This window comes from Microcaecilia unicolor, chromosome 2 (assembly GCF_901765095.1).
Source record: "Microcaecilia unicolor chromosome 2, aMicUni1.1, whole genome shotgun sequence".
Classification (NCBI taxonomy): Eukaryota; Metazoa; Chordata; class Amphibia; order Gymnophiona; family Siphonopidae; genus Microcaecilia; species Microcaecilia unicolor.
Window position 1 is genome coordinate 231929962 of NC_044032.1, and position 25812 is coordinate 231955773.

At 47.7% G+C, this 25812-nt stretch overlaps 1 protein-coding gene across 4 annotated transcripts in view; it reads right to left on the minus strand.

Moving 5' to 3' along the window:
- UHRF2 (ubiquitin like with PHD and ring finger domains 2) overlaps positions 1 to 25812 on the minus strand; it is a 414897-nt gene that overhangs the window by 19649 nt on the left and 369436 nt on the right. For 2 of the 4 annotated variants that reach the window (XM_030193781.1, XM_030193783.1), the window contains exon 14: positions 21645 to 21805. In XM_030193781.1, the coding sequence (XP_030049641.1) occupies positions 21645 to 21805 (161 nt within the window). Of the gene's footprint in view, positions 1 to 21644; positions 21809 to 25812 lie in introns of all 4 variants that reach the window. The other 2 variants (XM_030193779.1, XM_030193782.1) reach the window with 1 other exon arrangement.

The window sequence follows — 25812 nt, forward strand, 5'->3', positions numbered from 1 at the left end:
AGTGATGGTTTTTTGAGAAGTGGTGTGACTACAGCATGCTTGAAGGTGTCAGGGACAGTTGCAGTGGAGAGAGAGGTTGAGGATATGACAGATCGGGGGGGGGGGGGAGGGTGACAGTAGGAGAGATGGTGTTTAGTAAGTTGGTGGGGATGGGATCAGAGGAACAGGTGGTGCATTTCGAGGAGGAAAGAAGGTGGGCGGTTTCCCTCCTCGTGATATCAGGAAAAGAGAGAAGGAGGCCTGGGTTGGTTGGTTGAGGGAGTGGGATAAAGGGTGAAGGGGAGGAGGTGGCTTGGTAGTGAATTCGAGGTTGATCTTCTGCACCTTGTCATGGAAGTAGTCAGCTAGTGATTGAGGAGAGAGTGGGGGGGGGGGGGGGGGGGGGGGGGGGGGGGAGCAGAGGGCACTTTGAGGAGGGAGTTAAGGATGGCGAAGAGACGACGAGGGTTGGAGCCGAGAGAATTAGTCAATTGGGTGTATTAGTCCTGTTTGGCAAGAAATAGGGAGGACTGTAAGGAGCATAGCATGAATTTGTAATGAATGAAGTCGGTATGGGTGTGAGATTTCCTCCAGAGGCGTTCGGCAGATCGGGCGCAGGAGCGAAGGTATCGGATGCAAGGGGTCAGCCAGGGCTGGGGATTAGTACGCCTTGTGGGATGGGAGATGGATGGTGCAAGTGTGTCCAGAGCAGTGGAGAGAGTGGCACTGTAAGCAGAGACAACCTTGTCGACAGACTCGGAGGACATGACGGAAGGGAGGAGATTAGAGATACAAGAGGATAAGGTGGGAGGGTCGACAGCCTGGAGATTCTGAAAGTAGTGGTTAGTGTTGGGCAGGACTGAGGGGGAGGGTGATGAAATGTGAAGGTGATCAGGTGATGATCTGAGAGAGGAAGAGCAGAGGCGCAGAAATTGGAGGGTGAGCAGGTAGAGGAGAGGACGAGGTCAAGACAATGGCCAGTTTGGTGAGCAGGGGTGGTGGGAGCTCAGCTAGAGGTTGAAGGAGGATGTCAGAGTGAGGAACTGAGAAGCGTAGGAGTCGGATGGGTCATCAGCATGTATGTTAAAGTCTCCAAGAATTAGGGACGGAGATGAGGGTTCAAGAAAAACAGAGAGCCAGGCATCGAAGTCGGTAAGGAAGGAAGGGAGGGACGGTAAATGACTGCAACTCTAAGTGGCAGTGGGTAGAACAGACGGATGGAGTGAAACTTCAAAGGATGAGAAGCAGTGAGACTGCGGTAGGAGGAGGGGTTGAAAACTACAGGAGGGCGAAAGTAGAAACCCGACTCCTCCTCCGCGGCCAACTGGGCGGGGAGTGTGGGAGAAAAGATAACTTCCATGGCACAGGGCCGCGACTGAGGCAGAGTCGTCGGGGGTGAGCCAGGTTTCAGTTAGGGCGAGCAGTTGGAGGGAACGGGAGATAAAGAGATTGTGGGTGAAGGAAAGTTTGTTGCAGACCGAGCAGGCATTCCAAAGGGCACACGAGAAGGGGAGGGAAGAGGGGGGGGGGGGTGGGAGGAAGAGAATAGAGATGAGATTGGAGACATCCCAGAATCGTTTGCATGGATAGGACGAGGACAGGTGTGGGGACCTGGATTGGGATTGATGTCTCCCGCGGATATCAGGAGAAGGAGCAAGACAGTGCGGAGGAGGATGGGGGAGGTAGGGCGACGGAGGAATACTGGACAATACTGGAAGTGCTGCGCTCCCAGACGGAATCGAAGATACTTCCTGTGAGCAGGAAGTATCGGATGTGTGTATAAACGTCCTTTAAGTCCAGAGAGCATAGCCATCGTTTTCCTGAATCATGCAAGAAGGGTGCTCAGGGAAACCATCCTGACTTTTCTCGAACTATGAATTTGCTCAGGGCCCTTACAGTGGTGGAAATAAGTATTTGATCCCTTGCTGATTTTGTAAGTTTGCCCACTGACAAAGACATGAGCAGCCCATAATTGAAGGGTAGGTTATTGGTAACAGTGAGAGATAGCACATCACAAATTAAATCCGGAAAATCACATTGTGGAAAGTATATGAATTTATTTGCATTCTGCAGAGGGAAATAAGTATTTGATCCCCCACCAACCAGTAAGAGATCTGGCCCCTACAGACCAGGTAGATGCTCCAAATCAACTCGTTACCTGCATGACAGACAGCTGTCGGCAATGGTCACCTGTATGAAAGACACCTGTCCACAGACTCAGTGAATCAGTCAGACTCTAACCTCTACAAAATGGCCAAGAGCAAGGAGCTGTCTAAGGATGTCAGGGACAAGATCATACACCTGCACAAGGCTGGAATGGGCTACAAAACCATCAGTAAGACGCTGGGCGAGAAGGAGACAACTGTTGGTGCCATAGTAAGAAAATGGAAGAAGTACAAAATGACTGCAATCGACAAAGATCTGGGGCTCCACGCAAAATCTCACCTCGTGGGTATCCTTGATCATGAGGAAGGTTAGAAATCAGCCTACAACTACAAGGGGGGAACTTGTCAATGATCTCAGGCAGCTGGGGACCACTGTCATCCACGAAAACCATTGGTAACACATTACGACATAACGGATTGCAATCCTGCAGTGCCCGCAAGGTCCCCCTGCTCCGGAAGGCACATGTGACGGCCCGTCTGAAGTTTGCCAGTGAACACCTGGATGATGCCGAGAGTGATTGGGAGAAGGTGCTGTGGTCAGATGAGACAAAAATTGAGCTCTTTGGCATGAACTCAACTCGCCGTGTTTGGAGGAAGAGAAATGCTGCCTATGACCCAAAGAACACCGTCCCCACTGTCAAGCATGGAGGTGGAAATGTTATGTTTTGGGGGTGTTTCTCTGCTAAGGGCACAGGACTACTTCACCGCATCAATGGGAGAATGGATGGGGCCATGTACCGTACAATTCTGAGTGACAACCTCCTTCCCTCCACCAGGGCCTTAAAATGGGTCGTGGCTGGGTCTTCCAGCACGACAATGACCCAAAACATACAGCCAAGGCAACAAAGGAGTGGCTCAGGAAGAAGCACATTAGGGTCATGGAGTGGCCTAGCCAGTCACCAGACCTTAATCCCATTGAAAACTTATGGAGGGAGCTGAAGCTGCGAGTTGCCAAGCGACAGCCAGAACTCTTAATGATTTAGAGATGATCTGCAAAGAGGAGTGGACCAAAATTCCTCCTGTCATGTGTGCAAACCACATCATCAACTACAGAAGACGTCTGACCGCTGTGCTTGCCAACAAGGGTTTTGCCACCAAGTATTAGGTCTTGTTTGCCAGAGGGATTAAATACTTATTTCCCTCTGCAGAATGCAAATAAATTCATATACTTTCCACAATGTGATTTTCCGGATTTAATTTGTGATGTGCTATCTCTCACTGTTACCAATAACCTACCCTTCAATTATGGGCTGCTCATGTCTTTGTCAGTGGGCAAACTTACAAAATCAGCAAGGGATCAAATACTTATTTCCACCACTGTAGGTCTATGATGGGACGCATCCCCCGTTTTCTTTTGCACAGGAAATACCTGGATAGGAATAGAATCCCAGCCCTTCTAACCCTGGTGGAATGGGTTCGACCTCATTGGCCTTTAGAAGGGCGGAGAGTACCTCTGCAAGTACGTGCTTGTGCTGGCAGCTGAAGGACTGAGCTCCCGATGGGCAATTTGGAGGCTTAGATATCAGATTTAGAGTGTATCCTAACCGGATTACTTGAAGAACCCACCTGTCGGAGGTTATTAGAGGCCACCTTTGGTGAAAAAATATCAACCTCCCCCGACCGGCAAGCCGTCTGGCACGGACACTTTTGTGAGGCTATGCTGCAATGGAGCCAGTCAAAAGCCCGCCCCTTGCTTTTGCTGGGGAGCCCTAGGGGCCTTAGGCGCACGGCGTTGACGGGAACGCGCGTGCTGGGACTGAGCCTTAACCGGCTGCCGGAAGCAGGAGTGTACCTACGCCTATTATAGGAATAGGGAGCACTCTTCCTCCCTCTAAAAAACCTCCTGGATAAGGAGGTGGCAGCAGAAGACGCCCAGTGGGAGACAGAATCCATAGCATCATGGTGCTTTTTGATCTGATCGACCATGTCCTCTACCTTCTCTCCAAAAAGATTATCTCCCCAGCAAGGAACATCCGCCATTCGCTGCTAGGTCTTATGATCCAGGTCAGAGATACGCAGCCATGAGAGTCTGCGCATCACTATACCCTGAGCAGCTACTCGGGATGGTACATCAAAAGTGGCGTAAGTCCCCCCTGGCTAGGAATTTGTGACACGCCTTCTGCTGCCTGACCACCTGGTGAACAGGTTTGGCGAGCTGCGGAGGGAGTGCTTCAACCAACTAGACAGTTGCCTCACTGAGTTCCGCAAGTGAATGCTCAGTAGAGCTGGTAAGTTTGAATTTTGGTGGCGAGCATAGCGGCCTGATACGTACGCCTCCCAAAAGAATCCAAGGTCCTAGACTCTCTGCCTGGGGGTGCCGAGGCATAGTCTCTAGTACTCTCGGCTCTTCTGAGAGCAGAGTCCACCACCATGGATTCGTGAGGAGGTTGGGCCTTCATCATCACAGGCTCTCCATGGACTCTGTACTGGGACTCGGATTTTTTGGGGACCACAGGATTAGAAAGAGGGCACGACCAATTTCACACAAGTACTTCCCTGAGTGTATTATGCAGGGGGGCCGTTGCAACCTCAGCAGGCGGAGAAGGATAATCCAAGACCTCGGCATCTCGGCCCTGGGCTCATCCACAACCTCCATTTCACGAACAAAAGATGAGAAAGAAAGATTCTCAGGTGGAGACATCCTACTTTCAACAGGCGGAATGGGATCAGAGGGTACACCACATGCCTCTTCCTCCTAAATGTACCTGGGGTCTTCCTCCTCTTCCCAGGAGCTCTCATCCTCGATATCGGACAAAAGCTCCCTGACAGCAGCCCGAACCTGAGCTTGTCTCGACGGGGATGGCGAGAAGTCGACCCCTACCTGGACTCCGGCGCGAGGGGGAATCGACCCGGATGGCGGCCGGCATCAGTACCACAAGCGGCACCAAGGACGGAGACTTCACCACAGGCGATGGCCCAGATGCCGCCTCCGCAGTCAGTACAGAAGGCGCAAGCACCCCCGACACCAAGGCAGACTGGTGGATCAACCCTTCCAGAAGCTCTGGAAGGCCCTGATGCGCTCGTCAAGAGCTTCCATCGGAAAAGGCTGGGGGGCCGGTGCAGGAATCGGTGCCAGAATCTGAGGGGGCTCAAGAGCTGGTACCAGGCTGCCAGATGACCGACGCATCGGTACCTCTTGTAAGGAGGGCGAGCGGTCCTCCCGGCGCCGATGCTTCTCGGGTGCTGACTCCTTCGGCTCCCCAGAGCTCTCGGTACCATGCATGGAAGGAGATCGATGACGTTACTTCTTAGCCTTCACCCGGCATTGAGACTCCTTGGTACCAAAGAGGAGGACGTGGAATCCTCACTCCTCCTTGGGGCCGGGTCCGACGAAGGTTGGTCCCGGGTGCCCTGCATAGCAGGAGGCCTCGAGATAGGGTGGAGACCCACTCGATGCCTCACTGCTCCCAGCACGATGCGGTCGTTCGGCAGCCATTACCTGCGCTCCTCGATGTCGCTGCTATCCCTTGACATCGATGCCGCCGACCTCGATACAGACGTCGAAGGACCGGACCGGTCAGTAAAAAAGTTTCTCATGCTGAGTCTCCCGAGCCACTTGGGTCCGTTTCTTCATCATTTACACAGCTTACAGGCAGCTGGCAGATGGCCGGGCCCAAGGCACTAAAGACACCACGCATGGGGGTCGGTACTCGAGATGGTCCGTTTGCAGCGAGTACAACGCTTGAAGCCGCTGGGAGTCCTCGATGACATGGATGGAAAAACAGCGGCTGGCGAAATTAAAAGGCTCGATGGTGCCAAAGAAAAAGGCACAAAAAAGGGGAAAAAGACCCGGTCGAGCAGCCTAAAAATGGCCGTAACGAAAAGGAAACTGAAAATAGTGACAAAAAATAAAAAGTATAAAGGCAAACTTTTTTTTTTTTAAAGACAAAATATATAAAAGGAAAAGAAAAACAAAAGGGAGCGATAAATGCTTTAGCGAGTTTCCTGGACCAAAACCCAGGCAGCGGCGAAAAATCGTTGACTGCCAAGGAACGGAAGAAAAGAAACTGAAGAGGACACGCTCGCCGTCGCGGGAAGTCATTTGTGCCTGCACGGAGTGCTCGGCCCGCGTGACAGAGCATTCCAAGACTTCTAGATTTTTTCTAAGTTGTTCCAGTCTCCTGGGCCGTCGCGGACGACGACCCATCTGTGAGAATATTCAGCCTGCATGTCTTCGGAGAACTTGTTTTACTTCATGATCTCTGTCTATCTGGGTGCTTAATTTATTCTAGTTCTCGTGTTGGAAGAAAAGTAGGTGGAGTTATATTGCTTTGTAAGGTTTCTTTTGCGTTTATCAGGCTTAAAACATTGCCTGTAGAAGGTATAGAATTTTTAGTTCTGTTTTCTCAGAATTTAAATACTTTATTATGTTATTGCTTTCCAGGTGTTTTAGAGAGAAAATTATCTTCTATAGTAATTAATTTAGATATTAAGATGTTTCCTTCAAAGTCAATTATTTTAGGAGATTTTAATCTGCATATCGATGAGGCTTGTGTAGATTCTTTACAGTACTGATTTCTTGGGGATAAAAATCTTTCATACTCTTACACCAATGTTAAAGATAGTGAGCCAGTACTGTGGTCAGATCATCTGTTAATCAGATTTTCACTGAAACAAAGAGTGTTTCTGCGAGCATATGGGCCATTTCAAGTTGAACATCATCCGTCTTTTGAATTGTTCTTTCTAGAAGCAATGGTTAGCGACAGGCTTGAAGGTGTGAGCAATCTTGATATTGAATCTGCAGTTAAGCTCTGGAATAATGCACTGATTGGTGCAATTTTGTCTAAAGCACTTAAGGAGCGTGTGCCTTGTACATAACCTAAAGTAGCTCTTTGGTTTAATGATGAATTGAAGTGTAAGAAATGTATATTACATATAGTTGAGTGGGAATGGAGAAAATATCCCTGTTTACCTAATCTTGAAAATTATAATTTACAGAAACATTACAGCTCCTCACTTCTTTTAGCAAAACAGAATTTTATAACAAAAGAATTGAAGAGTCTCTGTGTCAGTCCAAAGAACTCTTTGCTACAGTGGCTAAAGGTAAAATTATGTATCATACCTGATAATTTTCTTTCCATTAATCATAGCTGATCAATCCATAGACTGGTGGGTTGTGTCCATCTACCTGCAGGTGGAGATAAAGAGCAATCCTTTTGCCTCCCTACATGTGGTCATGTGCTGCCGGAAACTCCTCAGTATGTCGATATCCAAGCTCCATCCGCAGGACTCAGCACTTAGAGAATTACACCCACAAAGGAACACTCTGCCCAGCTCACCACCGCTGAAACGGGGGAGGGGAATTAACCCAGCTCATCCCCACACAAGTGGGGGAGGGGAATCCGTCCAGCTCATCCCCGCGGAGCGGGGGAGGGACACCACCCCGCCGATGCGGGGGGATCTGGCTTATCCTGCAACCGCGGGAGGAGCTGACTGACCCTAACACCGCCGAAGCGGGAGGGGTACAAAGCTGCCCTACAGCCGCACGAAGCGGGAGGGAGCGCCGGCAGAAATTATGTCTCAATCCAGCCCCGTAAAACGGAGGGGAGAGGAATGCAGCAGCTCACTGTAACACAAACTCGTCTCAACTCTTGACGAATCCAATTGAAAAAACTTGAACACGAAGTCCTCCTGAACAGGAACTGAAGACTAAACTTGAATCTGAAATGCAACCAGAATATAAACAGTACAGATATCTGGGAGGGGCTATGGATTGATCAGCTATGATTAATGGAAAGAAAATTATCAGGTATGATACATAATTTTACCTTCCATATCATCATGCTGATCAATCCATAGACTGGTGGGATGTACCGAAGCAGTACTCACCCAGGGCGGGACATTGAATCCCTGACCGCAACACTGAAGCTCCAAACCGGGCCTCTGCCCGAGCAGCCACAGTCAAGCGGTAATGCCTGGAGAAGGTATGGGCCGATGCCCAAGTTGCCGCCTGCATATCTCTGCCAAGGAGACGGACCCGGCCTCTGCCATCGAGGCCGCCTGAGCTCTAGTGGAGTGAGCCTTCAGCTGAATAGGCGGCACCTTTTCCCGCGGCCACATAAGCCGCTGCAATGGCTTCCTTGACCCATCTTGCCACTGTAGGCTTAGCAGCCTGCAGACCCTTACGAGGACCTGCAAACAGGACAAACAGATGATCCGATTTCCGGAAATCATTGGTCACTTCCAAGTATCTGATGATGACTCGTCTCACATCCAGATATTTGAGAGCAGAGTATTCCTCTGGGTAGTCCTCCCTACGAAAGGAAGGGAGACAGAGCTGCTGATTCACATGGAAGCGAGAAACAATCTTTGGGCAGGAAGGAAGGCACTGTGCGATAGTCACTCCTGCCTCAGTGAACTGCAGAAAGGCTCTCGACATGAGAGCGCCCTGGAGCTCGGAAACTCTTCTGGCTGACGTGATAGGCCACCAAAAAGACTGCTTTCAACGTCAGGTCTTTCAGAGATGCCCTCGACAAGGGTTCAAAGGCGGCTCTGCAAGGCTCATAGCACCAGGTTGAGATTCCACGCAGGCACCACTGAGTGCAGAGGAGGGCGCCGGTGATTAACTCCCTTGAGAAAACGTACCACATCTGGCTGCGAGGCCAGGGAAGCACCCCTCAGGCGGCCCCTGAAGCAAGCCAGAGCCGCTACCTGGACTTTAAGGGAACTGAGCGACAGGCCTTTCTCCAGACCTTCTTGCAGGAACGCCAGCACTGAAGAAATTGAATGCAGTGAAGGGAGAAAGTGAGCCTGCTTCACACCACGCTGCAAAGGTACGCCAAACCCTGGCGTAAGCAGTAGAAGTAGAGCGCTTCCTCGCTCTCAGCATAGTGGCGATGACCTTGTCTGAGAAGCCCTTCTTCCTCAGACGCTGCCGCTCAATAGCCAGGCCGTAAGACCAAAGGGGGAGGGATCCTCCATCACCACGGGACCCTGATGCAACAGGCCCTGCTCCACTGGCAGCCGCAGAGGGTCGTCCACTGAGAGCCTGATCAAATCCGCATACCAGGGACGTCTGGGCCAGTCCGGACCCACCAGGATTATCCAGCCCGGATGCTTTGCCACCCGGTCTAGTACCTGCCCAACATGGGCCAGGGCGGGGAACACATAGAGAAGCTCTTGTGTCGGCCACTGTTTGAGAAGAGCATCTACTTCCAGAGATCGAGGGTCCCGTCCTCTGCTGACAAAAGCGCGGCACTTGGCAATTGGCCGATGATGCCATCAGATCTAGGCTCGGCTGGCCCCAGCGCTTCGTGATGTCCAAGAATGCCTGAGCCGATAACTGCCACTCTCCGGGATCCAAGGTATGGCGACTGATAAAGTCCGCCTTGACATTCATGACTCCGGCAATGTGGGCAGCTGACAGCTGTTCCAGATTCGCTTCCCGCCCACTGGCATAGATTCATGGCTTCCTTGGCTAGAGGGGGCGCTCTTGGTACCTCCCTGGCGGTTGACATAGGCCACAGCCGTGGCATTGTCCGACAGGACCCGTACTGGCTTCAATGCCAGTACCGGGAGGAACTCCAAAAGCGCCACCGAATGGCTCTGAGTTCCAGGAGGTTGATAGACAACTTTGCCTCTGCAGGAGACCAGAGCCCCTGCGCTGTCCTTCCCAACCAGTGGGCTCCCCAGCCGTCCAAAGAGGCGTCCGTCGTGACGACAATCCACTCCGGGATCACAAGAGGCATCCCTGCAGACAACTTGTCTGTCTTCAGCCACCAGCTCAGCGCCTTGCGCACTGCTGGGTCCAAGGGAAGGCGCACAGCATAATCCTCCGACACCGGAGTCCAGCGCTGCAGCAGAGAGTGTTGTAGTGGTCTCATATGAGCCCTGGCCCAGGGCACTACTTCCATCGTGGCCGTCATAGAGCCCAACAGCTGCACATAGTCCCAAGCCCGAAGCGGAGAGGCTACTAGGAACTGGTCCACCTGAGCCTGAAGTTTGACAATCCGATTGTCCGGCAGGAACACTCTGCCCACTTGGTGTCGAATCGAACTCCCAGATACTCCAGGGACTGAGTCGGGCGCAGCTGGCTTTTCTCCCAGTTGATGATCCACCCCAGGGAGCTCAAAAGAGCAATCACCCGGTCCACAGCTTTGCCGCACTCTGCATAAGAGGGGGCTCGGATCAACCAGTCGTCCAGATAGTACTCCTTCCTTTCGCAGGAAGGCCGCGATGACCACCATTACTTTGGAGAAGGTCCGCGGAGCAGTAGCCAACCCGAACGGGAGGGCTCTGAACTGGAAGTGTCGGCCCAGGACTGCAAAACGCAGAAAGCGTAGATGAGGAGGCCAGATGGGAATATGCAAGTACGCTTCCTTGATGTCCAAGGATGCCAGGTACTCCCCTGCCTTCACTGCCGCTATAACAGAGCGGAGAGTCTCCATGCGAAAGTGCCGAACTTTCAAGGCCCGATTGACCCCTTTGAGGTCGAGGATAGGCCGTACAGAACCTCCTTTCTTTGGTACCACAAAGTAAATGGAGTAACGTCCCTTGCCAAGCTGATTTTCTGGCACCGGAACGACCGCACCCAGGCGGATCAGATTGTCCAAGGTCTGCTGCACTGCCACAGCTTTGACCGGAGACTTGCAGGGAGAGAGTACAAACCCGTCTCTTAAGGGTCGGCAGAACTCTAGCTTGTAGCCGTCTCTGATGACTTCCAGCACCCAAGCGTCTGAAGTTACTCTGGTCCACTCGCCCAGAAACGAGGACAGGCGTCCTCCAATCTGCACTGGACCATGGACCAGGACCCCGTCATTGGGTACGAGACCCTGGGGGAGGACCGGAGGGCGCCACCTCCGAGACGGCGGTCTCTGCGAAAGGAATGCTGCTTGGGGGAGAAGTTCCTCTTGAAGGAAGAGGGGCAGAGGAGCCCGACTTGCCCGGGCGGTACCGACGGGCTTCCTGAACCGTCCTCTGGAGATACCGGGGCGAGCACTGGCCCGAAGCCCTGACCTCTGGTAACCTCTTGCCCTTAGAAGTGCCGAGATCGGTCACGATTTGTCCAGCTCGACCCCAAGAGCAGCTTGCCTTTAAAAGGCAACTTAGCCAGGCGGGACTTAGAGGCGTGGTCAGCAGACCAATGTTTCAGCCAAAGCCACCGCCGCACAGAGGACTGTCTGAGCCATACCTTTAGCCGAGGCTCTCAAGACATCATACAGTAAGTCTACCAAATAAGCCAAGCCCGATTCCAGGGCCGGCCAATCAGCCCTCAAGGAAGGATCCGAGGGGGAAGCCCGCTGCACAATCGTCAGGCACGCCCTGGCCACATAGGAGCCGCAAACTGAGGCCTGCAAACTTAAGGCAGCCGCCTCGAAGGACGACCTTAAGGCCGCCTCCAATCTTCTGTCTTGGGCGTCCTTTAGGGCCGTGCCACCTTCCACCGGCAACGCCGTTTTCTTAGTCACGGCAGTGATTAAAGAATCCACGGTAGGCCAAAGAAAGGCCTCACGTTCACTTTCAGGCAAAGGATAGAGGCGGGACATAGCCCTAGCCACTTTGAGGCTCGCTTCCGGGACATCCCATTGAGCCGAAATTAAGGTGTGCATGGCATCATGCACATGGAAGGTTTCTAGGCGGGCGCTTCGTCCCCAGCATAATGGCGGAGCCAACAGGGGCTGAGGGAGAGACGTCCTCTGGAGAGGAAATCTTCAAAATGCTCATGGCCTGCCACTAACAGGTTGGGCAAATCCTCTGAGCGAAAGATCCACGCTGCAGAGGGGTCATCCGCTCCATCCGAGCGGGAATCCGTCTCCTCCAAGGAATCCCCAAAGGACCGTTGGGAGAACTCAGATACGCTGCCCTCATCTACATCAGAGGAAACAGCGTCCTCTAAGGCCTGGGAATCCACCCGAGGGCGTTTACTTCCGGGGGCCTCAACCCCTTTATCGGACAAGGGAGAAGGGGCAGCGTTTTGCATAAGGAAGACCTGATGCAGCAGCAAAATAAACTCGGGGGAGAAACCCCCCAGACTGTGCAATTCAGCAGCCTGGGCCACAGCCCTAGACGCACCCTCAACCGGCGCTCGCAAGAGCGGGGGAGAAACATGCTGCGCATCCAAGATGGCGTCCGGCGCGACACTCCGCAAAGGAGCCGCGCGGGAAGAACGGCGCTTAACTTTAGCCGCTTTTTTGCCGTCGCCCAAATCAAGGGCGGCCATGGCATTAATGTCTCCCAGCTCAAGGGCGGCCCAAGAAGAAGCCGTCCGAGCAGAGTGGCCGGCCAAGATGGCGGAGGCGAGTAGCGGGGGATGGGCGTTTATGGCGGGAAAAACCGCCGCACCGGAGGAAAACCCGGGACACTGACCGGCCTCCGAACTGACACCCAACAAGGGCGAATCAGACTTTAAGACCCCCGCATCCCCGCTAGAAGCGCACACGCGGTCAGGGGAGCGATTCTTTGCGCCCTCGCCCTCCGACACCATGCCACGTGGAGATCGATCGGGGAACCCCCTGCCCGCTATAAAAAGGTAAAAATTACCTGCTTCTCGCTCCGAGCTGTAACGACCTGCTGTCCCAGTGAGTAGCTGCAATAAACGTTTAAATAAACGTCGAAATAAACACCTTTAAGGACGTCCAAAATTTTTTTTTTTTTAACGGAGCCAGCGGGAGGGGGGAGAAAAGGAGGGACCTGGCGCCACCAGGTTTGCACTTGCTCAAGAAGAGCCCTCAACCCCAGGTACTCAACAAACCTAAAAATTAGGCTTGGAGACCTAGCCAGAGCTGCTGCTGTGTGTGACCACCACCTGCTGAGATAGAGAACATACTGGGGAGTTTCCGGCAGCACATGACCACATATAGGGAGGCAAAAGGATTGCTCTCTATCTCCACCTGCTGGTAGATGGACACAACCCACCAGTCTATGGATTGATCAGCATGATGATATGGAAGTAGTCGCTGCCCCAAGAATTGTAAGGAAAAATGGTGATCATCAATCATGTAAAGCTATGGCTTTGGGATTCTTGGAAAAAGTAGTGAATATTAATTCAGAATTGTTTCTGGTGATTGCCCTATTGAATTAGAATGCCCACTTGAGGAAGAAATGTGATGGAGCACTTTCTCTGAGTTAAGTTTTGATCAAATTAAGTTTAATTTGCTGAAAATTAAGAATTCATTTTGCGTTTTTGATAGCTGCCAACTGTCAATTATGAAAGGGATGATAATTACTCCCAAAACTATACAGCTAATTGTGAACAAAATCACTATTGTAAGGTGTGTTGTTGCCCCTTACTTTAAAAAGGACATCTGTGAGAGCATTTACTAAAAGACCCTACATTAACTCATCAAATAATTACCGGTTGATTACCAATCTGTCTTTTTTTAAGCAAAAATTATTGAAAAGAGTATGCATGATCAGATGATTGATGGGCAGCCAAAAAATCAAATATTGGATACATTGTAATTTGATTTTCACACACAGCGTGACACAAACTTGATTATTGATGCGAGATACTATTTGTGCCGGTTTTGACAAAGGATCCAGCTTTTTATTAGTGTCTTTAGATATCTCTGCTGCCTTTGATACCATCAAACATAAAATCTTACTAAGACACCTTCAAGCAATAGGGATTTCTGAAACTGTGCTCAAATGGTTTATCTCTTTTCTTTAAAACAATTTTGTGTAATTACAAGGCAAGACCATTCTGAAAAGTTCTGCAGGGCTCAGCACTTTCGGCCATGTTATTTAACATCTCTTTGAGCCCTTATGTGTACTTTGGGAGTGGATTATAGAATCTACGCTGATGATATCCAGTTCTTTTTTTAAACTAGAACAACCCTACTCTAAGGTTTTGGACTTTTGAAATACCTCACTGAATATGATTAACCAATATGGTTAACTAATGGTTGAAGGCTAATCATCTAAAACTGAACATAAGTAAGATGCAAATTATATTTTTACCTAGCTATCCAGTTCTATCTTTTCCAAGGTCCTGCTTGATTGATGGTGTGGAGATTAAGATTGCGCAAAAGATTAGGTCTTTAAGTGTTATTGCTTGACTCATCTCTTACTATGTGCAATCAGGTTAGTAAAGTGATCAAGACAGACTTACTGTTGATATCTTCTGAATGGTAGTGCAGAGCACCATCATACCACAATTTAGCTTATTGACAGGCATCCCTAAGTGTTATTTGAAATCATTCCAACTGCTCAAAATGCTGTGGCACGTGTGATTACAGGGCTAGGTATTATCACATAACCCCAATTCTAGTTGCCTATTGAATTTTGGATTCGCTATAAAATCTTAATGTTAGAATTTAAAGTATTGACCAGTAAGATTTCCCTAGTGGTTTCTGCTTCTTTTCACCTGCATCAACTTTCATTATAGTCTTTGACAGCTAACCTGTTAGATGTACCTTCTTATAAGGTAATACACCTTGAAGAATACAGGCCTGAAATATTTTATATTGCGGATTCTATGCTCTGGAATGCTTTGCCTCCAAACATTCGTGCATTAAGAGACTTAAAAGATTGTAAGATTGCTTTATACACTGCTTTATTTCAATAAGCTTACTAATTGGCCTGATTATTTTTTTGTTGTACAGTAATATTAATGACAGTGGTATGTGTTCAGGTATGAGCAGCTCCCTTCACATGTGTTATAGATGGATTTTAATATGTTTGACAATTTTATTGTTTTAATACGGTTTGTCTGATATTTATATTATGTATGTAAATTTGCTCTGTCTAGAATTATGAACATAGTGCATAATATAAATCTTGTGAAATAAATAAAAATAAGTTTAAAGTAGACAATGAGACCAACTGGGGCGGTCACTATCAATTGGGCCAGCAGGAGCTCTGGAAAAAAGTGGTCAGGGGTGGATGGGTGACTCTAGCTGTATGTGTATACTTCATGCAAAGAGCTCCTACCTCTCAGAGAAGATATCCAATTTCTGGAGCCTGGAGTGGTAGAACTAGAGGAGTGGAGACAGAGAGATTTAAAGAGATCTATAAGAACACACTAGCAAGGTCTTCTCAATTTCTGTACTGCCTTGGAACAGCAAAGTCACCTGAAAGGAGCACATCACCCTGGTGAGAGAAGAACTGATTCTGTAGCTAGGATCTGCTTTCTAAAATATACAATATTTTCTCACACCAAGGATGGGTCTCCAAGGACTTGTGCCCAGGAGAAAAGGGTTAATATTTATTTATTTATTTGCATTTGTATCCCACATTTTCCCACCTATTTGCGGGCTCAGTGTGGCTTACACTATAGTTGGCTAATAATCATTAGTAATATAATGTGGACAGTTAGTTGACTGGCGAACATGAGGATCACTTTAATTTGCCTGCCTGATGTGGCAGATCTCAAAAATCACCTGGACAGGATTTTAGAGACTGCTGAGGTGCAACAAGTATTGTGGAACATATGGGTACCAACAATATATGAAGGTGTGGGAGAGAAGTTATGGAAATCAAATTTAGACTCTTAGGTAGAAAGTCGACATCCTGAAACTCCAGGACAGCATTCTCAGAAATGTTCCTCATTTCATGCATAGGACCTCAGAGGAAGGCAGAGATCTAGAGTCTCAATTCATGGATGAGGTAATGGTTCAAGGAAGAAAGCTTTAAATATGTTAGCAACATTTTGCAGAAGGGGTAGCCCATAGGCGCCTGGTATTAGAGGTTTGTGGAGGCTAAGGCCCCCCAGCCCCATTTGTGACCTTCCCCAGTTCACCTCCTGCTGCCACCAATGCACAGCGTCGTCTCTTGCCAGTCTGCAGCAGTAGTGAAAACAATGTGAAGACACGTGGGATCAGTTTCCTATGCACGCCACTACTATCTCTGATGGTCATGCTCCCTCGACGTAAACTTTCTGCATCGGGGGGGGGGGGGGGGGGGGGGGTGACAGTAGAGCTGGTGGCAGTGCGTGCAGGAAGCTGATCCTGCATGTCTTCACATTACTTTTGCCACTGATCGCTTCTGGCCTGCCCCGACTAAGGAAGACTAAAAGGAGGAGGGGAAAGATCAAAAGTAGATGATGTTGGGAAGGAGGGAAGAGAGAAAGACAGAGAAAAACAGGGTGATGCTGGATGGAGAGAAGAGACACAAGAGAGAAACAGGGTAATGCTGGATGGGGAGAAGAGACACAGAGAATGGAGTAATGCTGTATGGAAGAGGGTAATGCCAGATGGGAAGAAGAAAGATGGGGTAATGCTAGATGAGAGGGAAAAAAATGAGAGAGAGAGATGGGGTAATGCTAGAGGGGGAAAAGAGAGAGAGTCCCAAGAAACAGATGGGCAAGCAGTCCACTAGTCCCAACGGGATTGAAGACGAAGAAGCAGATATGATGAAGGGTTGTTTAAAAGCCTTATTTGTGGAATAACCAGATAAAAAGGCAGGCACCTGACACAGCTGTGTTACGCCTAACAGGGCTGCTTCAGAAGCAATACTTATACCTTACAATGTGATGCTGTTACTTCATCTAAGATAAAACACAGCCTCCAGACACAGGGGGGATTCTCTGCTCATTCACCTGGGGAAGGTGGGTTTGACCTCAAAAACAGTCTAAAAATGGAGAGTGAGACCTGCATCACTGTTTCTTTTTCTCTGGTGTTGCACTATATGCAGAGTCTAGATTCCTGGGAGTTCAGTTTAATTTTAGTTTACTTATTTCTATTTTAGCTTATGGTTGTTTATTTTGTATTGGGTGAGAGTGTCTCTATATTATGCATGTGTGGAAGAAAGATTGAATAATCCGGTTTAATTTTTCCAATAGGTATTCTGATGTTTTACTGCCCACAGCAATGTTTGCTGTTTAATGTTTTCCTAGGAAGGCCCTTCTGAAAGTTAGTGCTATTATGGTATGATAGAATTGCTCTATAGGTCTTAGGTGAGTTTTGTAGGATTTTGCAGTATACCTAGCACTGGATTTTGGATTGAGCTCAAGGTGAAGAAGGAATTTTCTTGTCCCTGGAAGGCTTATAGTCTGTTTGTACCTGAGGCAATGGAGAGTTAAGTGACTTGCCCAAGCAGCAGTAGGAATTGAACCAGTTTTCCCTGGTTCTCACTCTGCTGCCTTAACTATTAGATACAGCTAATACACATTCTACACAGGTCAATAATAAACTAAGGCCAGCAGATCTGAAGCCTGGTGGTCATTTGGCAACCTACCCAAAAACACTGATAGGAAAATGGTTGCCAATAAACATAGGATTTCTGTTAGCGCTGCTCAACACCATTGTTCACGTAGCCAACAGGAAGATGCTGGACTGGCGGGGGAAGGGTTGACTGGGAACCAAGTGTTAAAATATCTGCACATAATACTGCAAATACTGTTTTGTTTAATAAGTTGTATTAATTTGGTGCATTGTTTTGATTGTTGGGCACATAATTCTCTGGAGCATATTAAATGTGAATATTAATATCAGTAACAGAGTTATTGGGGGGGGGGAGGGGCACAGGAGGAGGAAACTAATGCAGCTGCACCCACAGCAATACAGTGGCGGGGTCCTTCCTTGCTGCGTTCAAATGACCCGCTGTCCATTTACTGCTGTCATCTCTCCCACCCCAAAGATTTAAACTTGCCCTGCCAAGTCCCAACCCAACCCATCCTAGCCCCGTCCCACTTTTCTTTAGCCTTCTCAAATGTCTGAGTCATCAACCACCTATGGGGTAAGCCTATTCCCAACGGATGAGTTTACAGGTAGAACAGACTGAAGTGCCCCTAGTGAGACCAGGAACTCGTGAGGTAGTTAGTTGTCAGGGTCAAATTGACAGCCTGGTCCCCGCTTGATGGAGGCTGTTGCATCTGCTCCACATAGGTGGTCGGTGGCCCAACTGTTTGGGGAGGCTAAAGGGGGCGGGGTTGGGGTGGAGCTTACATCCATAATTGTATGACAACACACAGAAAAAAAAACATAACTAAAAATAAAATAGTCACAATTAATACCTTTTATTAAATTTAAATAGATACGTATCATATGTCAAAGAATAAAGTGGTTGCTCAAAGCATATACTAACCACAATCGCAAAAACACACTGAGAACCTTACTGTACCGTAAATATTACACTGGGCAGACCCTAATACACCAATATACCACCCATTCGGAAAATGCAGACCGTCAACAATATGAAACAAGGGATCATAATATCACAATTCTCATGTAGAGCCACAAAACACCCTTTTAGGGTGGATAGTGTTCACAATGAGCTCCTTTTATTAACGACTATATGTAGATCCTTCAAGAGGTAGTGTGTCATGATTTAGGCTCTAAAACCCTTTCTGATGTTTTGGTGCCACCTCAGTAAGGCCAACACACAATCTCTCCACTGCAAAACACTATACACAAACTTGTGCAAAAACACACTCATAACCTTACCAAACCATAACAGCACTAATTCCAAGAACAGGACAAGCTACAACCTTATGCGTGGAAAGGCAGCACTGTAATTACACCTGGCTCTAAAACACCAGTACACAACCTAGTGAAAAAACAAAACAAAAAGGGCTACAAATACCACACGCTAGCAGAATACTGCACCTTGATCACACATGAAAAACACATGACACAACAGATATGAAGGCAAAATACTGAACTGGAAAGTTACCTCAAGAAGTCAGACTCAGCATGCAGCAATACTGGAAAAATGGAAACTTACATGCAAAATATCACAGATGCACATTTCCAAAAGCTGACATATTCCAATTAATAAATTCTGAACAAAATACTTTTTTCTACCTTTGTTGTCTGATCATTTAGTTTTTCTATTTAGTTTGGTCCCCGTGTCTTCTTTTCATTTGATATTTTTTCTCTCACCATGTCCACCATCCTCCTGTGTTCTTATGAGTCCTGTCTACCATCTGTAGCCCTGTCCCTATCCTTTCTCCAGTGTCAGCATCTGCCCTCAAAGTGTTCCGATTCAGCCCTTAAATTCAGCAATTTCCCCTCCATCCATACCCAGCATTTCTCCTCACTCCCCTCCCCTCCATCCATGTCCAGCATTTCTCCTCTTTCCCTTCCACTCCATCCATGTGCATCTCCTTCCTTTGTCTTTCCTTCCCTACATCCTTGTCCAACATTTCTCCTCTCTTCCCTGCCCTCCATTCCATCCATGTCCAGCATTTCTCCTCTCTTCTCTCCCCCTCCATCCATGTGCATCTCCTTCCTGACTTCCCTCCCCTCCATCCATGTCCAGCAACTCTCCATTCTCCCCTGCCCTCTCCTCCATCCACCCTTATCCAGCAAATTTCCTCTCTCCCCTGCCCCCATTCATCCATCCATGTCCAGCAATTCTCCTCTCTCCCCTGCCCTCCCCTCCTGCGATCTCTTCTCTCCCTCTGCTCTCCCCTCCTCTCAATGTCCAGCGATCTCTTCTCTCCCCCTGCCCGCCCCTTCACTCCCATCCAATCCATGTCCAGCGATTCTCCCTGCCCTCCCTCAGCTCCCCGACAGCCTTCCTCTCCGTTCCTTCCTGCCCCTCCCGCATTTAACCCTTTTATTTTCAGTGGCAGCGACGGCTGTGAAAAAAGCACTGCGGGCTCGCCTCCAGCTTCCTTCACATCACACAGTGTCCTGCCCTCGTGGAAACAGGAAATGCATCATTGCAGAAGACGGGACACTGTGTGAGGGAAAGGAGAAGCTGGAGACGAGCCTGCAGTGCTGTCTTCATCACTGCTATCGCAGCTTCTGAAAATAAAAGGGTTAAACGCGCGGCGGGGGGGGGGGGGGGGGGGGGGGGGAGGAAGGAACAGAGAGCCATGATTATAGGTTGACGGGGCCAGCGCCATGAGTGGGAAGGGGAGGTGGGACGCCTGCGTGGAGAGGAAGATACAATTTTTTTTTCGAGGAGGAGGCAGCCAGGAGAAGGTCACGGTTGGGCTGGGCTTATACGGGGCGCCTATGCTGCTCAAATTCCTTAAGGTGCAGGCACTTCTCAGGTATTGACAATATTGATGCCTTGGTTTTCTTCATGCTGCCCTTCGGAGACTGATGCTTCTAGGCCTTTGCCCCATGCATAGCATCAGGATTCCTCGGCATGGTTAAGGATGAAGTTGAATCTTTCCTTGTCCTAAGGACATTAATAGTAAAAAGACGACACCAGCCCCATAATTTACATGATAAATTCAATGAAGAAAGTTCACGAATTGCGACAATTACAAAAGAGGAGTGAGCTGAGGGGAGATCAAAGATATGTGACCTCTCTGCTCCATGGAAAAAGTAAGTCTGCCTGGTCCTGTACAGAAATGGTGGGTGGAAAGTACTGCACATGCACAGTTGCTTGCTTAAACGGAACACCGATGAGCTTCTCAGCATTGGGAGTCTTGTCATTCCTCCTTGTCTTTGGAGAAACTATTAACCAGGTGAAGTTGGGAAAAGCCATTGTTTACCCCAGGTGAAGCTGGGAAAAGCCATTGTTTACCCCTGGTTTAAACACCATGGAAACTATTCTTTAGGACTAGCCACTGTTGGAAACAAGATACTAGGCTTGATGGATATCTGTAAGAATGTTATGCTACTGATAAACAATTTTAATACTGGATATAAACAACTTTAGGTTTGGCAACTTTTCTTTTTCTACTGAAATTTATGAAAGCTGTCATTCACCCAAACTTTTCATATTAAAATGCTAGCATGCATGCCTGTTATAGGCTAAAAGTGGGTCTTCCTGGGTCGCCAGCACTACCCCCACTCCCACAAATACAGGGTCCCACCAGGCTGCCACCCACCATATCAGAAGGGAGCAGGTGCTTCCAAGTCAGCCAAGCCCCTCCCACCCCGGGCCTACCATTAACTAACTGTCCTGGTGATATAGTGGTCTCTTTGGGACAAGAGCTATCCCAGGTGCTCCTGGCCCTTGCTGGTTCCACCATAAAAATAGCTGCCAAGAGGTCTCATGAGGCTGCCACGGGAACTCTCGGCAGCCATTCTTATGGTGGTACTGGCGAGGACAGGAACGACTGGGATAGCTCCTGTCCCAAAGAGGCCACTAGACCACCAGGGCAGTTAAAGGTAGGCCAGGGAAGGGCCTTCAGGTGGTTGGGCTTGATGGCACCTGCTCTCTTCTGGGGGGGGGGGGGGGGGGGGGGGGGAGATTCGATTTTCAGCTGAAATACCAATGATATGCTTTGATGTCCCCATGCATACTTCCTACCCACCCCCATCCTCCCACCCTGTCAGACTGTCATAGCAATGCTTGAATGTTCTCACTTATATACACTGTCAGCTAGCACATTTGCTTATTTCCGATCTGACGAAGAAGGGCAACCTTCGAAAGCTAATCAAGAAATGTATTAAGTTATGTCCAATAAAAAAGGTATCATCTTATTTTCTTTTCCATGTTTTATTTTGTTTGATTTCTATTGATAACCTTAAGAGTGGACTAACACGGCTACCACACTCCTCTACAGCTGAAATCCGAAATTTCAGTCTTTCAGTGCCGAAACCAAAATTCTGTTGGCCTCTATTTTCAATAACATCTTCATGCAATATAAATATGAAACATTTGCAAACTGCAATACATCTGAACAGAAAAATACAAAAGAAAGTCTGAACATACTGGTCCTTCTTTAATAGAGGCAAGCACTTCTTCCCATAGTTTCTGGTTGAGACAGTCTTCTCTAATCAGCCACTGTTGTTGCGGGGTTAACTGGAAAGCTTCTCCTTTGCCATCATCTGTCATTTTCAAGATTTTAGGAGGTGCTCTAGGCTCTTCGCTTTCTACTGCAATACAGTGTCATAAAGATGGTTTTACATAAATGGAAAGAAGGAAACAGAAGTGGAACTACCTTTCAAATTAATAAGGCATTTAAGACTTAATGAACAATATACTAGATCAAATAATCTGAAGGTAAAAAGTACACTGTAAAATCAGTCCAGCAACTTTTTCTCATAGCAATGCAGAAGTGTGTTTGAGGTCAACATGGAAAGCTAAGATACTTACCCTATAGCAGGTGTTCTTCAAGGACAGCAGGCATATAATCTCACATATGGGTGACATCATCCACAGAGCCTGGCGCAGACACTACCCAAGTGCAATGTCACTTTTAATCTTTGAGGCAGTGCCCCCACCACATATATGCGAGTGCGGGACTAGCAGTATAGTACTAAAGTTAAGAAAACAACTTCAAGGAGAGGCAAGAGGGATGTGAGAATATATGCCTGCTGTTCTTGGAGAACACCTGATACAGGTAAGTATCTTAGCTTTCTCCAAGGACAAACAGGCATAATATTCTCACATGTGGGACTCACTAGCTCGCAGGCTCACAATAAAAATCAATTCTGTAACTAAGCAGATAATGAGCGTGGTGGATAAAAAGGAGCAGAGGGCAGAGTTGACTTAAGTAGTAAAAAGATTCTACAAGACTGCTTGTCCAAACCGGCTATCCTATCTAGAATGTTGATCCAGACAGCAGTGAAGAAGTGGATAGAAGACCATGTTGCCGCCTTGCAAATGTCTTCAATGGAGGCAGAGCAGAAAAGTGCTACTGAAGTACCACGGCTCTTACATTGTGAGCAGTGACCCGACTATGAAGGGTCAACCCAATCTGAGCACATAGGCGATGCAGTCAGCTAGCCAAGTTGAGATTGTATGTTTGGTGATGGGAATCCCCAATCTGTTAGGGTCAAAGGACACAAAAAGCTGGGAGGACTTCCTATGAGGCTTTTTACATTCTAGACAGTAAGCTAGAGCATGCTTGCAATCTAATCTATGGTATGCAGTGCTGCTTCTCCTGGATTACAGTGTCTTAGGGAAGAAGACAGGTACTGTAATGGAGATGGAACTCTGATATCACTTTAGGAAGGAATTTTGGGTGGGTTTGGAGGACAACCCTGTCGTGGTAGAACCTGGTGTTAGGTGGGTCTGCCACAAGGGCTTGAAGGTTGCCGACTCTTCTGGCAGAAAAGAGCTATTAAGATCACCACCTTATATGTGAGGAACTTTAGAGAACAGGAATGAAGTGGTTCAAATGGAGGCTTCATGAGAGCTGTTAGGATGACATTGGGATCCCACACTATTGGAGGTGGTTTGATAGGAGGTTTGGTATGAAACAAACCTTTCATAAACCTAACTATTAAGGAATGAACTGAAACTGGTTTATTATCAACTTTAGAATGAAAAGTACTGATGGCACTCAAATGCACTCTGAGTTAGTTTTGAGGGCAGAATCTGAAAGGTGGAGGCGGCACTCCATAAGGATAGGCAGAGAGCTAGTAGCAGAATTGAGTGCTCTGGTTGCACACCAGAAAGAAAATCTTTTCTACTTTACATGGAAACGTTTTTGAGTAGAAGGTTTCCTAGAGGCTAGGAGTATCCTAGATACTATGTCAGGAAGGTTTAAGGAATGTAAATCTATGTCATCAGGAACCAAGACATCAGGGCTAGTATGCAACTACTCGAGCACCCCAGGTCATAGCGCCTTTTGACCAATCATCGACCGTTTTTTCCTCCATGTCAACGAGGGTGCCAAGTGGCTTTAAGAAGTGAACTCAGTGCAATAGGACTATTTCAAGCACAGCTCCTCCACCCCTACACCATAACTGGTTTGCTTAGTGCTTGGGTCCAGAGCACTGGGACATAGAGTGTAGCCTTTGCCTGCTCATGCAAACCAAACCCTGCCTTTCCCATCGCCTAAATAAAGCCTGACTTCTCCCTTGAGAAAATTCAGTATTATACAGTAGTGGCATGTACCAGGAAAATGAGCAACCCTCCAGGAGAATCCCCCGAACCATAAGCGCACGAAACGGACCCCCCCCCCGCCCTCCCTCAAGTGGCTACTCGAAGCTGCCAATGGAGATGTATCAAAGGAATATCATCCTCTCCCTCTTGCTGTAGCTCCACCCATTAACTCCCCTTGCTTGTCAAGCCAAAAGCTTGGAGGAGCTGTATACAGTCTAGGTAAACCTAGACTGGAGGAGCTATATACAGTCTAACACCCGGGATGGAATCATGACTGGCAAGGTTGTAAATAAATAGAGGAGGCGGGGTAACACCATCATCTTCAACAATTCTACCTAGCCATGATATCATTAGCTTATGCCAATTATCAAGATCCCGCCCAAGCTGACCAATCAAAAGGTTTGTAATTCAATTCATACAATCTCTCGCCATTCCGTCCCCCAAAAAATGCCCAGATAGCGTAAGGAGGCACGTGCCCATAGAAAAGGGAACTGGGACTGCAGTACTCTCGCTTGATCCTGCAATATACTAACATTACGGATCTCAGATTTCCCCATATTTCCCCGAAAGCCCGAAATGAACCCATAAGCCTTCAGCTCGGCCAGTACCTCCCCGCAAGGAGACCTCCACATTCATCAGAATCAATAGAACATCATCAGCGAAAAGATTTATTTTATGCTGCTTCCCATTCACGCGCACCCCTGAGAGCAACACATTAGCTCTAATTCTCTGATCCAGAGGCTCGTTAACTAGGTCAAAAAGCAGTGGAGATAAGGGGTACTCATCACATCTCCGAGTAGCCTCCATTAACCTTCACACAGGCCACTGGATTAGTATAGACCGTTTGAATCCAACTCAAGAACCAGGGGGCTCATCCCTAAGTCCTTCAATACCCGAAACATAAAGGCCTATGAGACCCATCAAAGGCCTTCCCCACATCAAGGGATAGCAGAAGCAGGCTCTGACGTGTCCATCGCACCATCCATCATACTGAGTACCCTCCGGATATTGTCTCCCATCTGATGCCCGCTCACAAATCCTGGCTGGTTAACTTTATTTGGATATTCAACAGAACTTATTGGGATACGTTTTCCACTAAATATCTGGCTATATGTATCTGGGTTACTGTCTTGGTTAACTTTAGGACAGGTATTTGTATGGACCAATTTTTCTTACAAATTAAACCAGATAGTATTTAATAAGGCATTAAGGGAGTAATAAGGCATTAAGGGAGTAATTCTGTAACTGGGTGTTTGGTAGATGCCTAATTTATAAAGGAACGTAGGAACCTACATTCCTTTAGAGAATACTAGTTTAAGAGTGAAAATATGTGCTTATAAATTAGGCATGAGCACTTATGCAAGTCATACAGCTAGCTATGCGTGCCTAAGTTCTTGTGATACCAGTGTAACTTACAAGTATTATATAACTTACATTTGTGTCAGTCCCACTCAATGCCCACTTATGTGTATGCCTACCTGTAAAATATGTACAATATTTACAGAATAGCACTTAAGCAGAATTTTGGCATATGTGCATAGTCATCACATAACTGTTCTTGTGTACTTTAATAAAATTGCCCTGCACCTGGCTAAATATTTCAGCTTGTTTCACAACTGTCTCCCTTTTGTCTGGCTATCTTTGCCTGTACTAAAATTTTGTGTGGACAAAGTTACCCAAATCAAATGAGCATATATTTAAAAGGCAAGGTTTATGCAGGTAAAAAAAAAACAAACAATTTTACACTGAGAAATCTTTTGACTATAGACTCTGCAATCCCTTTTTTTGAAGGGAAACTGCGCTACCTACAATGTGATAGGAAAGACATATATGGGGCAATTCTATAAAGGTCACTCAAATTTGGGCACTAAATTCATGACACTGAGCGCAAACTCTTGGGCACCCAGATTCCATTATAGAATAGAGTTTAAGCTGCTATTTGTATGCCAACATTTAGAAAACTATCATTTATGCCATGTAGAAGACAGGTGTAAATGCTAACCTGTAAATGTTGCACTTTAGCACGTAACTTACAGTATTGTACAAG